At 34.4% G+C, this 16,328-nt stretch overlaps 1 protein-coding gene across 4 annotated transcripts in view; it reads right to left on the reverse strand.

Moving 5' to 3' along the window:
• Nucleotides 1–859: 859 nt before the first annotated feature.
• The window catches only part of ROCK1 (Rho associated coiled-coil containing protein kinase 1), a 162,384-nt gene continuing 146,915 nt past the window's right edge, over nt 860–16,328 (reverse strand). For 3 of the 4 annotated variants that reach the window (XM_060613397.2, XM_060613396.2, XM_060613399.2), the window contains 6 exons: nt 10,859–10,929; nt 10,571–10,659; nt 5,255–5,333; nt 4,839–5,100; nt 3,713–3,920; nt 860–2,522 (listed from right to left, as the gene is read on the reverse strand). In XM_060613397.2, coding sequence (XP_060469380.1) covers nt 2,516–2,522; nt 3,713–3,920; nt 4,839–5,100; nt 5,255–5,333; nt 10,571–10,659; nt 10,859–10,929 — 716 coding nt within the window. In that variant the 3' untranslated portion in view covers nt 860–2,515. The remainder of the gene's footprint in view (nt 2,523–3,712; nt 3,921–4,838; nt 5,101–5,254; nt 5,334–10,570; nt 10,660–10,858; nt 10,930–16,328) is intronic. The other variant, XM_060613398.3, reaches the window with a different exon arrangement.

Here is a 16,328-nt window from a genome sequence, read left to right on the forward strand (position 1 = left end):
GATACATATCCATCTTCTATGTATCCATAGAAGGCAGAAGTGAGATGATGAAAGTGATTTTCTGAGGCAGTGTCGACAGAGATTCCAGTGTCCGGACACAAGGTTCATTAAGTGGCAACAGGAATTGTAAAACATCTAACTTGGTGTGAACTGTACCAGGCATAACAAAATACTGTAAAGAATTAGCAGTAGTGTGCCTTCCTGATCATGGCACTCTCCTGGTTCTTGCCATGTTGGTATACTTTGGGATTGAGTGGTTTTTTTGAACTTAGAAGAGAAGGAGCTCTCTTGGCTGACCTGATTCCACATTGTGGCATGCCTTTGTCAGTTCTCAAGAGTTCCATGCTCACGTCTCCTTAAACTAATTAGAATTAACTGTTCTTTGCACTTTATAGGACCTTACAGAGCCAAACAATTGTATACTAACAATACAGCAAGCAGCATGAGCTTCACATTCCTGTCAGTTCTCCTATTCTCCCCCCAAAAATACAGAGTGGCCCAGGGGGTGCTGAGCATGCAGTGGGTTTGCATTACAGCTGAGGAATCTGAAGTTTAGGGTATTTGAATCTTTTTTAAGGAGTACAACAAAATCTTCCAACTTTTGCTCAGGAGGGAGACATTACCTTTTATTATACTGGGCTGTAAACAACCTGCTTTTCTCTTGACAGAGACATGATATTGTCCAAGGCTGTTCACTATACAAATATCTTTGGTAAAGATAGTCCAGAACTAAGGCTGTCAGAGCCACTGGTCACAAGATGTGGAGAAATGCAAGGGACTTACAGAAAATTGCTTCCCAACAGACGTTAGCCGACTTTTCATTTCAACTGTAACAACTTGTTTTAAAGTCCAAACGATATTTTCTTTTAAAAACTCACTTTAATCTAGGCATGGAATTTAACAAACATTGGTATACAGTCAGGGACTAATTTATAACATGGTTTCTATTCATTTCAGCCATGAGAAAACACCAGTCATTATTAAAGGTATCCATCCATAAATTACTTTTATTTCTCATTAAATGAGCACAGAGTCATTAGCATATTAATAACAGATATGTTTATTATTACATATCCATCAGTGCGGCTTTCAATACCACTTGAAACATGCATATCATCCTAGAGACGAATCAGTTTTCCAGTGCTTCTTATTTGATACACATTACTGCAAAGCCATTATAAATTATTGAGGAGGTATTTGGTTAAAAAAATAAACAATAAATCATACTGCCCATATGAATCAACTCTTGTATAGGACAAGAGTTTAACAGTATTTATCTGGTAATTCCTATGTTAACTGGAAAACATCACAGATGTATTGTCATAATTTTATATTGATATAACCTACATAGTTTGCAGAATTTTATAAAGTCATTCATTATTGTAGCAGGTAGTTTAATGCAAAGATTGTACTCAATTTATGAAAGTCCAACAAACCTCTAAATATTTTAAATTAAACCAATTATCAATGAAAAACCCACTGACATATAATTTTTTGAAAATATGTTCTTTTGAAATTTCTATATTTAGTCATGGCAGTAAAATAATTCTTTCAAATTAAGGCACTAAAAGGGCAATGCAACTCCCATTGAAAGTGTTCTAAGAATAATTTACATTTCAAACAGTGCATACATTTCTTATATGTTTGTTAACTTAATGTCTTTATCACTTAAAACCACAAAGAAATACATTATACAATTACAGAAATGATGTACCCCACAGAATGCTTTTAAAACTTGGTTCTTTTGTACAGTTAGTTCCTAATGTCTCTAGTAGTAAAATAACTCAATATGGCTTGGCAAAAATGCATAGATTAAATGTAAAAAAAAATGTTTTTTTGCCTTCTCCCATTCCTCAATCTATAAACGTGCTGAAACACATACAGTATTTTGTAAAGCATAATGTAAAATATTCTCCGTAAGTCCACCATGGGCAATCAAAAGTGAGGCTTTTAAATTCTACAGTGAGGGCACTGAAGTCAAGTGATGTCACTGCTTTCTTAAAATAGTTTTGTATAGTCTTGCAAGAGCACAAAGACTGAAGTCATTTAAAAGAATTTCAGTTGTCTCATTTTGAGATATTTTCTTTACTCCTTCCATGAGCTGATCTTCATAGTGATTGGCCATTCCACTTGAAAGTGAAAGTCCCTTCCTCTCACTCATATGAGGAAAACTGTGTTCTATCATGATTGACAGGCGTTTTCTTAGAAATTCAAAAAGGCAGCACCTTTTTAAAAAAATATATCTACCTAAGCTTTCCCCAATTGTACTTGCATTACACAGTAATAATTAATCTAATCTACCTGTAGGCAAACCCGCAATTAAAACAAAAAACAAAAAACAAAAAAACCCCTCAGTGTGCTTTTGTGCCAAAGCAAGGACAGAATAACAGCAATCTTAACCCTGAAGCCTGTGATATTTGTGTCAAAGGAACAGCCTGTCTGCTCTGCATGGTTAAAGAAGCCTGGTTTATCAGGTAGCATTCCACATGATTCCACAAGGCGTTAGGTCACGTGGTTAACTGCTGGGGTGGGGGGTGGGGGACAAAAAAAGAAAAAATTGTAATTTAAGAAATATATTCAGTTTAAAAATTCAAGAAACAAATTTGGAGAGAAAGGTAAATAAATATTATTTTTATATGTGATTAATACACACAATTTGGAAAATAGGAAAAGGAAAAATACACTTTGTATTGTCTTCTTTTTGCTTTTACTCTATTTCAAACACATGGTGTTCTTTTGTTTTTTACAAAACTATAACTCAATTTTACATAGTTTTAGATCTAGCTTTGTCCTATACAGTCATACAGGATTTTACAGAAATAAGTCAGGAGTCAGGTGATAATACACTAGAGTAGTATGGTGGGTGAAGAATACAGAAGGTGTAATGCTTAACTATTTAGGCATTTTCAAAGAATTAGACTTGGTTATTAATAATAGGGAGTGAAGAAATGGTTGAATTAAAAATGGTTTTAAGTCTGCTTGGATGACTTGAGTGACATTAGCAGAGATGCAAATCAGTGTTAGGTCTCAGCTTCTAGATTAAAATGTTCCTCTTAATATAGGGGTTACACTCTAGGAAAGTTAGTATTTGGTATAGGAGAAAAAACATAGGCTTTAGAATTGGATAAAAATAAAAATAGGTTTCAACCCTGACTATGCCACTCACTGTGTGATCTTGCCCAAGTGGCTTGATTCCTCTGAGCCTCATTTATGTATAAAAATGTATAAAATGAGAACTTAATAAGACATTATTACCTCTTTTCAGGAAAGGGTTTTAATTATGCCCTGCAGTTGTTTATTATATCATATAAATATTTTGAAAAAATTCTATCAAAATCAGTTAAAAAAAAAGAGGAGAGGGATATTTAACTGGGAAGTTTATTTGCAACACCATTTTCACTGATAATACCAAATAATTGTGATTGCAAAACAACCACAATTTGTTTAAAACTATAAGGGCTAAGTATGTGCCATGTACACCAACCAAGATAGTGAAATCTGATACGGACTTGGAACAAAATATGAAATTTATAAATATCATTAATTTCAAACAGGAATCAAACTAATTTGTAAAGTCATTTCATGTCATATATAAATACTTAACTACAAATGATGCCCTCTATGGGAAAAGAACAATTAGATTTTAGATTTTAATAGATATTAACCAATCACTTTCACATTTTGTTAAAAAGGTTAACACTGCAATCCTTACCTAGTTTTTGCAGATGTATTTTTGACCACTTTTCGGAAAGACTGATTTGCAGTGGATCTTGTAGAAAGTGTTCGAGGGGATGCACGAACAAAACCAGATGGTGGATTCTTAGGGATCTTCTTCACCAAATGTGTTACCCATTTTTTTTGTTCATCCTGAGAACATGCTAACAGCAGCATATCTCTTGCTGATGTTACATCATAACTGACTGTTTAAAAAAAAAAAAAGACACAAAGTCATACAGGGGCATCTGGGTGGCTCAGTCAACTAAACATCAGACTCTTGATTTCAGCTCAGGTCTTGATCTCATGGTTTGTGAGACTGAACTGTGCACTGGGCTCCATGCTAACAGTGCAGAGTCTGCTTGGGATTCTCTCTCTCTCCCTCTCTCTCTGCCCCTCCCTGGCTTGCGTGCACATGTGCTCTATCTCTCAGAAGAAAGAAATAAACATTTTAAAAAATAGAAAAAATAAAGTCATACAGTAAGTACCTAAAATGGTCCCATTGAATGTACAATTTTGTAAGTTCTTAAAATTTTAAAAGATTTACTATGCTTAAGTTTGGACAATATCTCTCCTTAATTAAGGCTGAAAATTTAAAAAGGAGACATTAATCACAAACTACTAAGATAAAGCAAAAAAAAAATTAAAAAAAGCAGAAGTGAAACAAATTAATGTATTTGTAGAACTTAAGTTTCTTATCTTAAAATAGCTATCGTCTATATTCTTTCCCTCAAGCTACCCTTGCTAAACTAGAAGACATTTGTTTATGACCCTGCATGTTGGTCCAGGCAGTGAAAACCGAACAAAAAGAAAACAAGCAGGAGGCAAAAATTCAAGGAGGGATAATATAGTGGAACTCACCTACAGCTCTTCTCTCCAATTTAGAGTAATTTCTTAAAGGTAAGTTTTTTATAAGGCGGTAATTCTCTTTAAAAACATTATGTTCAAAGCTAGATTTGTAGCTGTGAAATGACAGCTACATGTTGCTCCTCTAGTGTCAAAATACTACTTCTTATAATCTCTTTTCAACTTGGTATAGAAAATGCTACGCTTGAAGAAATTATTTTAATGGGACTTAATTTTCTAATTTGTTATAAACTGTAAAAGTAATTTTTATGCCTTACCTTTACATGGAGAAATTAAGTCCTCTTTCTTATCTAAGTGATCTCTGTGGCACTTAACATGGCATCTTCGACATTCTAGGGCAGGAGGTGGCTTAAAAACATGCCAGAGAGGTTTGGCACAGGCCTCACAGTTGGCGGGAAAGTGGTAGAGTGTAGGAATGAACTCATGGCCTTTGTGGTTTTGAAAATTAGTCTTTTCAGCTTGCTGTACTGGTTCCATCTCTACATCTTTTCTACATTCACCTTCATTTGCATATAGTATCTACATTCAGGAATGGTAAAAGGAAGATTTTAAAGTCTTAATTTGTACACATAAGTTTCAAATTATAAAAAACATCGGTGTTTTTGCATACTTCACAAAATGCATTTAGTCATTAAATAAAAGATTTTCTAAAATTAGAATTTAAGGTTTTCACCTGGAATATTTTAGGAATTTCTTCAGTTTCAGCTCTGTAAACATCTCCTTGGGTTACAGGTCGAACATGAAACAATTTACTAAGATGAAAATAAACAGGACATAAACTATTAAACTCATTTACAGTAAAAGACAAATGAACATTTCATTGAAGAGGACAAACAGGTGGCAAATAAGCACATGAAATGATGTTCAACATCATTAGTCATTAGAGAAATGCAAATTAAAATCACCGTAGGCATCACTGTACACCTATCAGACTTTAAAAAGTAAAAACAGTAATAACACCAAATGCTAACGAAGATGCAGAGAAACTAGATCACTCATATAATTGTGGCAGAAATGTAAAAATTGCAGAGCCACTTTGAAAAACAGCATGGCTGTTTCTTACAAAATGAAACAAACATATGCTTAACATATGACCCAGCAACTGAATTCCTGGGCCTTTATTCCATAGAAATGAAAATTTATATTTATAAAAAAACTTGTATATGAATGTTCATACATAGCCCAAAGCTGAAAACAGCCCAAATGAATGGTTAAACACTGGTACATTCATACCATGGAATACTACTCAACAATAAAGAGAAACAAATGGTAACTTGAATGAATCTCAAGAGAATTATGCTGAATGAAAAGAGACAATCTCAAAGGTTATAAACTATTTGATTCCACCTATATGACCATGCTTAAAAACACAAAATTATGGAGATGGAGAACAGGATTACAGATGGGGGCAGAAATGGCACTTGTTATGGCTATAAAAGGGTAGCATGATGGTTCCCTGTGATGGAACTGCTCTGTATTTGGTGGTGATCATATGAATCCATATATGTGATAAAGGCATAATAGACTGGAAAGAGATAAAACTATCATTATTTGGAGATGATGTGATTGTATTTGTAGAAAACCCCTGTGGAAAACCCAATAAAACTAGTAAATAAACAAGATTAGAGGATTCAAGATGAATATATAAAAATAAATAGTACTGGAATAACCAGATATCCACATGGAAAATATACACGCACATACAAAAGTAACTTTAACTGCAACCTCTTACCAAACACAAAAATAAATTCTGAGATTAATCATAACTTAAGGGGTGGCTGGGTGGCTCAGTCAGTTAAGTGTCTGATTTTGGCTCAGGTCATGATCTTGTAGTTTGTGAGTTCAAGCCCGTGATGTGCTCTCTGCTGACAGCTCGGTGCCCGCTTCAGATTCTGTGTCTCCCTCTCTCTCTGCACCCTCCCCCTGCCCCCAGCCCCATTCACGTTCTGTGTCTCTCTCTAAAATAAATAAACATTAAAAAAATTTTTTTAAATCAGAACTTAAATGTAAAGCCTAGAAATAGAAAGCTCCTAAAAGAAAACACAGAATACTTTCACAATCTTTGGAGAAGCAAAATTTCTTGGACAGACTACAAAAAGCTATCTTTTAAAAAATTAATAAATTTGTTTCCATTAAAAGACACCATAAATAAAATGAATAGGCAAGCCACAGATTAGGAAATATTTGCACTGCATGTTTCTGATATAGAACCCATATCCAGAATATATATACAGAACTTTTACAGGGACACCTGGGTGGCTCAGTCGGTTAAGCTTCCAACTTCAGCTTAGGTCATGATCTGGCAGTTCACAAGTTTGAGCCCCATGTCAGGTTCTGGGCTGACAGCTCAGAGCCTGGAGCCTGCTTCAGATTTGTGTCTCCTTCTCTCTCTGCCCCTCCCCTGCTTGTACTCTGTCTCTCTCTCAAAAGTAAATTTAAAAAAACATTAAAAAAAAAAAAAGATTTACAAATCTATCTTAAAAAAGGTAAGTAATCCAATTAAAAATGGGCAAAAGACATGGAGATATTTAAGATCTACAAATGGCCAATAAACATCTGAAAAAATTTTTGGTATCATTAGTCATGGGGAAAATACAAGTTAAGACAATAATGAGACAGCATTTCATCTTCATTAGAATAGCTAAAATGTTAACTACACTGGTATTAAAATTACTTAAAAATAATAAAAATAAAATAAAAGAACAGCATAAATCAAAGACTGACAGCACCATGTGATGGTGAAAACATGGAACAACTGTAACTCATATACTGCTGGTGAGCATAACACAGTGTAACTATTTCTGCGGACTATTTGGTAGATTTTTAAAAGATTAAACACAGATTTACTCAATACCCAGGATTCCACTAAGTAATTACACATGAAAAATAAAAACATAAATCCACCAAAAGAATGTTCATAACAGTCTTATTTATAACAACCCCAAACTGAAAGCAAGCCAAATGTTCCTCAACAGAAGAATGGATAAACAAATTGAGATATATTAATTCGATGGAATATTATTCAGCAATAAAAGGAACAGACAATTGATACACATAGCAAAACACTATGCTGGGTGAAAGATGCCAGGCACAAAAGAATACATATCATATGATTCCATTTATATGAAGTTCTAGAATAGGCAAAACTCAGTAACAGAATTCAGATGTTCTTTTTTTTCCCCCCTGAGAAAATGGTATAAGTGGGCTTTCTAGGATGATGGAAATATTCTTTATCTTGTTATGGGTAATGATTACATGGGTGTTTGTAACTGTCAAAAGAACAGAACACTTATGATTTAGGCATTTTATAAAAATTATACTTCAATAAAAAGGTAAGACAACAAACTTTCATCAATCTGAAAGCATTTAACTTAGTTGAAAGATGATGTCTCTAATATTAGTATTTATGTATTATTCCATTTAGGTTGAACACTTAAATTTTTATTTTTTTATTTTATTTTATTTTTTTTTTAATTTTTTTTTTAATGTTTATTTATTTTTGATACAGAGAGAGACAGAGCATGAATGGGGGAGGGTCAGAGAGAGGGAGACACAGAATCTGAAACAGGCTCCAGGCTCTGAGCTGTCAGCACAGAGCCTGACGCGGGGCTCGAACTTACGGACCACGAGATCATGACCTGAGCCGAAGTCGGCCGCTTAACCGACTGAGCCACCCAGGCGCCCCGAACACTTAAATTTTAACAACCAATGCTTCTTCAAAGAATTAGGAAATCAAAACAGTATGGTACTGGTACAAAAACAAACACATAGATCAATAGAACAGCATAGAGAGCCCAGAAATAAACCCATGTTTTTATGATTAATTAATCTGCAACAAAGAAAGCAAAAATACAAAACAGGAAAATGTCTCTTCAACAAATGGTGCTGGGAAAATTACTAGATAGCTACATGCAAAAAAATAAAACTGGACTATTTTCTTACACCATACACAAAATAAACTCAAAATGGATTAAAGACCTAAACGTGAGATCTGAAGCCATAAAACTTCTAGAAGAAAACATAAGTGGTAATCTCTTTGATAAGGTCAAAGAATTTTTCTAGATATGTCTCCTTTGGCAAGGGAAACTAAATCAAAATTAAACTATTAGGACTACACCAAAATAAAAAGCTTTTTGCACAGCAAAAAAAAACCATCAACAGAACAAGCCATCAACCTACTGAGTGGGAGAAGATATGTGCAAATGATGTATGTGATAAGGGGTTAATATAAAAAATATATAAAGAACTTATATAATTCAACACCAAAAAACTCCCAAAGAATCCAATTTAAGAATGGGCAGAGGACATGAATAGACATTTTTCCAAAGAAGACACACAGATGGCCAACAGACACATGAAAAGATGCTCAACATCAGTAACCATCAGGGAAATGCAAATTGAAACAACAACGAGATAACACCTCATACCTGTCAGAATAGCTAGAATTAAAAATATAAGAAACAACAAGTGTTGGCAAGGATATGGAGAAAAAGGAACCCTTGTGCACTGTTGGGAATGCATGCTGGTGCGGCCACTATGGAAAACAGTACAAAGGTTTTTCAAAAAGTTAAAAATAGAATTACCATATGATCCAGTAATTCCACTACCAGGTATTTATTCAAAGAATACGGAAACACTAACTTGAAGAGATATATACAACCCCTATGTTTATTCCAGCATTATTTATAATAGCCAAGATATGGGTGAATAGAGTATTAGCCATAAAAAAGAATGAAACCTTGCCATTTCCAACAACATAGACGGACCTTGGACCTAGAGGGTATAATGTTACATGAAATAAGTCAGTCAGGGAAAGATAAATACCCTATTTCACTCGTAAGTGAAATTTAAGAAACAAATAAACAAAGAAAAAAAAAAGAGACAAAAAAACAACAGACTCTTAGAGAACAAACTGATGGTTACCAGAGGGGAGGTGGGTGGGGGGGTGGGTAAAATAGGTGAAGGGGATTAAGATTACACTTATTGTGATGAGCACTGAGTAAATATGGAATTGTTGGCTCACTATATTGTACACCTGAAACTAATATAACCCTGTATGTTAACTATAATTGAAAAAAGGAAAAAAATGGGAAATAAAATTTCAGAATGCTCTGGTAGCTGCTCAATTCTTTTTACATTCTAGATATAATTGATTTCACAAATGTTTAATTCCAAACGAATGCCAACACTTCATTTTAAGTTTATATTTTTCATGAATAGCACCCACCACATCTCACTTTGAATTTATATTTTGTTGCATGTTTTACCTTTTCTACTACTTGTATGTAAGCTCCTTAAATATGGAACTGTCTTACTCACCTTTGTACAATCTATAGCACTCACGATGATACAGACAGCAGTGCTTAAGAAATGGTTTTAGAACGAATACAAGGAAAAATCCTAAGCTTATTAAAGGCCTCTGTGATCTACTACTAAAAGCAAAAGATGTATTTGTATATCCTTAACAATGACTGCATAATCATATACAGCACTTTTGGAGATGCTCTCTGAACCTAAAACTAATAAACATTTGAAATAAAAAATTTGTCTTTAGAATACATGTATCAGCTTTGCAAAATCTTCCCCCTTACATTTTGCTAAAGTTAGATTTAATATGGAGATTTTGGATATGGAGATTTAATATTTTTTATTTAAAAAAATTTTTCAAGTTTATTTATTTTGAAAGATAGAGAGAGTGGGGGAGGGACAGAGAGAAGGGGAGAGAGATAATCCCAAGCAGGCTCCACACTGTCAGTGCAGAGCCCGATGTGGGGCTTGAACCCACGAACTGTGAGATCATGATCTGAGCTGAAATCAAGAGTCGGATGCTCAACCAACTTAGCCACCAGGTGCCCCGAATATGAAGTTTTAAAATTAGGAAAAGTAGGCAATATCATTTAAATAACAAAACAAACTAAATTGTATGTCTAAAAATAATTATCATAAGTTAACACCCTGATGATTTAAAATTCAACGAAAGGCAACTTACTCTATGTCCAATACCATGGATGGATTGGATTGTTCCTTATCTTGCTCATCATTATAGAACAAAATTTTTTTGCTGCTTACTACAACATACTGAAATGAGGAAAAAAAGAGGAAGATATATAAGAGCAACATTAATGTGGTTTAAAATAAGCACAATACTTGTCATTTATGTCTAAAGTATACTGTATTAATCTAAGATCAATGCTAATAACAGAGCAATTAATACAAGTATGTTTTAAAAGTAAAATATATAACAGATTATCAATTAGAAAAAACAAGGCATATATACCTGTTTCTTCCAGCCATATCGTTTGATATTTCCTCTGTTTGGTATTGAAAGCCAGCCTTCAATTCTTGACTCTAGGAGGAAAAGAATATATAGTATTCAGCCTTAAGTAGTAGTAAGAGGAAAGCTATTACAAGTTGTTTGATGGCATGCAGCAACAGGCATTTGAACACAGCTAAATGAATAAGTGCTACAATTTGCTCTTCCATGCTTCAATCACACAAATCAATTGTAATGGCCATACAAATATTGCAGAAAAAAATTCCAAGCCACTTTTCCCATAAAATTAACATTTAGTACTTAATTATAAAAGTATGAAGTAAAACAATACCCTTTAGAGCCAGGCAAGACTGGAATGGATTGCAGCTTAAATGGGATATGATACAGAAGACTTTAAATATCATTTAACACTTATAAAACTATTTAGCAAAATAAAAAATGCAGCAAGTGGAACAAATCAGAGCGATGATTTACACAAGAAAGAGCAAGCAAAAGTACAGAGAGGTGTCCTATTACTCACAGAAGATAAGAATAGAAGATAAATAAATAAGGAATGCAGGCAGAATCAACTAGATACAAAGAATAAGAGACAAGCATTTTATTTGTTTTCTTAGCACAATATTCTGACAAACTTTTTGGTAAAACACCTATAATAATTTCAATAAAATTGCTAAAATCTGGTTGGGGGGGGTACTTAATTCTAGTGTTAAAGTCCAATTGTAATTCTTTTCAAACTAAAGAGGTATAAATAAAGACTTTTAAGTATGTGATACCAGAACTTAATAAATAGCCAAAAAACATAGAATTGAGTTGGTCAGCTGCTATTACTTTAACCAGTTTGTGCATACCAGAAATTCCTTGACTAATACAATCAAGGTATTTAAATATAAATATTATTACTGTTTAAATATAATTGTTTATTAGAAATATCTGAAGGAAAAAGATGATTATTAGAAATCATTATTTTATATCAGGTTAGAGATCAGAGTATTTTTTTCTATATCTGTCTTATGATTTGAAACACAAAAAAATAAAAAAGTAAGCAATTTTCAAGTACAATGCTTAAATCATGACCCTAACAGGAATATATAATGCCTTTCCCCACATATAAAAGCTGTAAAACATCTAAGTCTTAAAGTAATCGTAACAACAATAGGTAACATTTACCGAACACTTGTTTGACATGTGCTTTCCAAGTAATGTCACATTTAATCTATGTATATTATCCCATGAATGTATATTATATTCCTATGAATATAAGATAGCATAGATTCTACAATCATCCTCCATTTACAAATGAAGAACACCAAAGCTTAGAAGGTAAACTGACTTGTCCAAGGGTATACTCTATCAGTAACTGTCAAAGCTATAGAGTTTACCCTGGCAGGCTAATTTCTGAGCTTGTGTTCCTAGAACACCATGCTATTCTGTCCTTAACTAAAAAGCTTTGCAGTTAATTGAATTGAATATTCTTCTTGTACCAACTTCTTCCATGTACCTGTCTTTTGCTTTTGTTACTCCTCTTCACCTAACTTATAGTTGTTAAGGTGGAGAAAATAATGAGAAAACTCAGCTCAAAACAATCCTCTTCTCCCAACTACTCCCAGCAACTTCTTAGTTCATCAATAATTGTTTTGTCTCCTTAAGTAGTTCCTTAGTAAGTTTTGTAAGATCAGGGACCATATCCTGACACTATTTTTATATATTTCAAGGCATCTGACACACAGAGTAGGTATATATTCTGATTATTTTACAGTTCTGCTTTTCCCCCCTGAATTAGCCAGTTAAAGCTACCCTTTATAAATGATGGTTTAAAAACCAAAGGGCAGTTTTAGGGGCACCTGGGTGGCTCAGTCGGTTAAGTGTTCAACATCGGCTCAGGTCATGATCTCACATTTCTTGAGTTTGAGCCTGTCAGGCTCACTGCTATCAGCCTATCAGGGCAAAGCCCTCTTTGGATCTTGGGTCCCCCTCTTTCTGCCCCTCCCCTGCTTCCGCTCCCTCAAAAATAAACATTAAAAAAAAAACAAACCCAAAGGGAAGTTTTACATTAAACAACACACAGAAGGTTGCTAATCACTCACAAATACTCTTACAAAAGCATCAAGTTATTGTTAGGAAAATTTTCCTTCGGTGTGCTCCAAATTGCAGCTCGTTTACTCCTCCAATTTACTACCAGTAATTCCTCACAGAAAATATGTGAAAGCCACCGAAATTTTGACCTTTATACAAAATTGTGTATGCCAAAATACCCCACACTCAAGTTATTTCTCCTATGAGAATATATGCCAAAAATATTTATGCTTTATGACTCTAGGTTTGGATTATCTGCCAGTGTTTTCTTTAATGTATTTTCAATGGATTGTTGTAGGTTATGACTTTATCTGTCATTTCAGTGTTTCTTAAGAAATTTTGTACATCAAAGGCATTTTATGAATTAAATAAGCCCTTTTTTATTTGTTCCCATTTAAATTAAATGAAATTTGGAACTCAAAAAAAGGTGCTGAGGATATGTGAAGGTCTTCATCAATTTATAATAATATATTTTTTTAGATTTTTTAAATGTGTATTTATTTTTATTATTATTTTTTTTAATTTAAAAAAAAATTTTTTTTAATGTTTATTTATTTTTGATACAGGGAGAGACAGAGCATGAATGGGACAGGGTCAGAGAGAGAGGGAGACACAGAATCTGAAACAGGCTCCAGGCTCTGAGCTGTCAGCACAGAGCCCGACGCGGGGCTCAAACTCACGGACCGCGAGATCATGACCTGAGCCAGAGTCGGACGCTTAACCGACTGAGCCACCCAGGCGCCCCTGTATTTATTTTTAAAACAGACAGAGTGCAAGTGGGGGAGAGGCAGAGAGAGAGGGAGACACAGAATTTGAAGCAGGTTCCAGGCTCTGAGCTATCAGCACAGAGCCGGATGCGGGGCCCAAACCCACAAGTTGTCAGATCATGACCTGAGCCGAAGTTGGACACTTAACCAACTGAGCCATCCAGGAGCCCCAGGTTTTCACCAATTTAAAACAACAGGGTTACAGGAGAGAATTTTAGTTTTTCCTTCCGGTGCATTCCCTTCACAAAAGCAGGTGAACTAAGCTCAGGGACGAATTAAAAACTACATACTAGCTTCTCCTCTGTTTACTTACTCATGTCTTACATACAAGTTAACATATTAGTTGTGTGTGTGTGTGTGTGTGTGTGTGTGTGTGTGTATACATAAACCTCCTTTAAAACCATGACATATGTAGCAATCTGAAAGTAAAATGTTTTAAATTCCATCTTTTCCATCACAAACACAGAAATCAGCTTCTCCAGATTAAAACATGTTGAGGACTCCTAACTCTACATTATCATCAATAATATGCTACAAAAGTACAAAGTACAAATACAACTTGGCTCCAGGTTTTATGTATTTGTAAAGCAATTTTAACTTATAAAAAATTTATGTATGTACCATTGCAAATCAGCAATTGATTCCTTTACCCAAATAAGAGACATAGAGACTATATATAAATCAATATCCAATACAGCGAATTTAAATATCAAAGTTAACTGCTGAAGACTATCAAAGTTTACTTGCATAAACACATACTGCTTAAGAAACAGAGCTAAGGAACCATTGCCAAATATTTTAATTATATTCAGAAGTGATATAAAAATGAAATTAATGTTCAAGAATTCAGATGCATCATCTCCAAATCATTGATTAGATGTGGGCAAGTTGGAAGTTCTCATATACTTAAATACTTGGCAATACACCAAGAAATCCACCATTTACAAGTTTAAATTTCAAAGACTGAGAGACATAAAGTTAGATGGAAAGAGAATGAGGCAGATAATCCACAAGAGATAATGAATATTAGAATATTGATACCAAGTGTTTTTCCTAGTGCTTCATCTACTTTTACATTCTTTTCAGATTATTAGGTCAATAGTTCCAAAAGAAGGAAAGAGAAAGAATAAGGGAGTTATCACGTTGTCTTTTTGTCACTGAGGCAATAGGAAAATCTTAACTCAGGTGTAATCTTTATATTTACACAGTGTGCTATGCCACAACCTGCCACAGAACCAAAAGGAGGATGAAAACATAAAAGAATCAGAATAAAAGTAATTTAAGAACTTCAGAAGGTTGTACAACAGATAATTTTTTTTCTAAGCTTTTGAGAATTGGGAAACAGGAGAGATTTTATCTACTTAAGGACAAGTAGAGACTGAGCTCTAGATATACAAGATAATTAAATGAGAATCTTTATACTGAATGATGAAATCTATTTTTTTTTTTTTTTAAATTTTTTAACGTTTATTTATTTTTGAGACAGAGAGAGACAGAGCATGAACGGGGGAGGGTCAGAGAGAGAGGGAGACACAGAATCGGAAGCAGGCTCCAGGCTCTGAGCCATCAGCACAGAGCCCGATGCGGGGCTTGAACTCAAGGACCGTGCGATCGCGACCTGAGCCGAAGTCGGCCGCTTAACCGACTGAGCCACCCAGGCGCCCCTGAATGATGAAATCTAAAACTAAGTTATATTATCAGTTCATCCACCCAACTACCTATAAACACCCATCTCACTGAACTAAAAAATATGATCCATATTTCAAAAGGCCTTTAACTTTTGAGTAAATGTATTCCATTCAAAGTTCTTCCTTTTTCAGTCTGTAGTTTAATTTTCTAAAATTAAAAAAAAAAAATGTTTATTTATTTTTGAGAGAGGGACAGAGTGCAAATAGGGGAGGGGCAGAGAGTGAGATGGAGACAGAATCTGAAGCAGGCTCCAGGCTGAGTTGTCAACACAGAGTCCGACATGGGGCCTTGAACTCAGGAGCCATGAGATGATGACCTGAGCCAAAGTTGGACACTTAACCAACTGGGCTACCCATTCACCCCTCTGCTGACTGATATCTTAAGTGTATTTATTAGGTCAGGATTCTGAAATCTAAATGGATCCCTAACTTAAGTCAGCGAATCAAACCATCTGATCGTCCTCTGAGTTTAGTTTTCCTGAATAAGCCAGAATGGAGGACAAAACTCATCACCTTCCTCCTCTTTAGATGTCCCTCAAACTCATCATTCAATTCAAATTTTTTCTGAATAGTATTTACCAATAGTGAATTGACTGAAATGTTTAACCTAATAAAAAGAAAACCAAGATACACATAATAAGACATCATTATAACCAAAGTTAAAGGGAAACGGGTGGAATAAAGACAAAAAACCTGGCCAGGATATTTAACTTTATCTAAATAGAAAGAATTCCTGGACTCTAAGCTACAATTTCAGTTCAACAATTGAAAGGATGTAGCCAAACACCCCTAAAAGTCATACTGATGATTAAATCTAACTTTTGAAAGCTTTTCAAACAACAGCTGAAGCAAGAGGTTCTTGTTAAATCCAAAGTGATTCTCTGATAAAGGACATGCACCTACAAGATTCTCAAGAAGCAGAAGGTTTCAGAAAACCAAAAATGG

Source organism: Panthera onca, chromosome D3 (assembly GCF_046562875.1).
Source record: "Panthera onca isolate mPanOnc1 chromosome D3, mPanOnc1 haplotype 2, whole genome shotgun sequence".
Lineage (NCBI taxonomy): Eukaryota > Metazoa > Chordata > Mammalia > Carnivora > Felidae > Panthera > Panthera onca.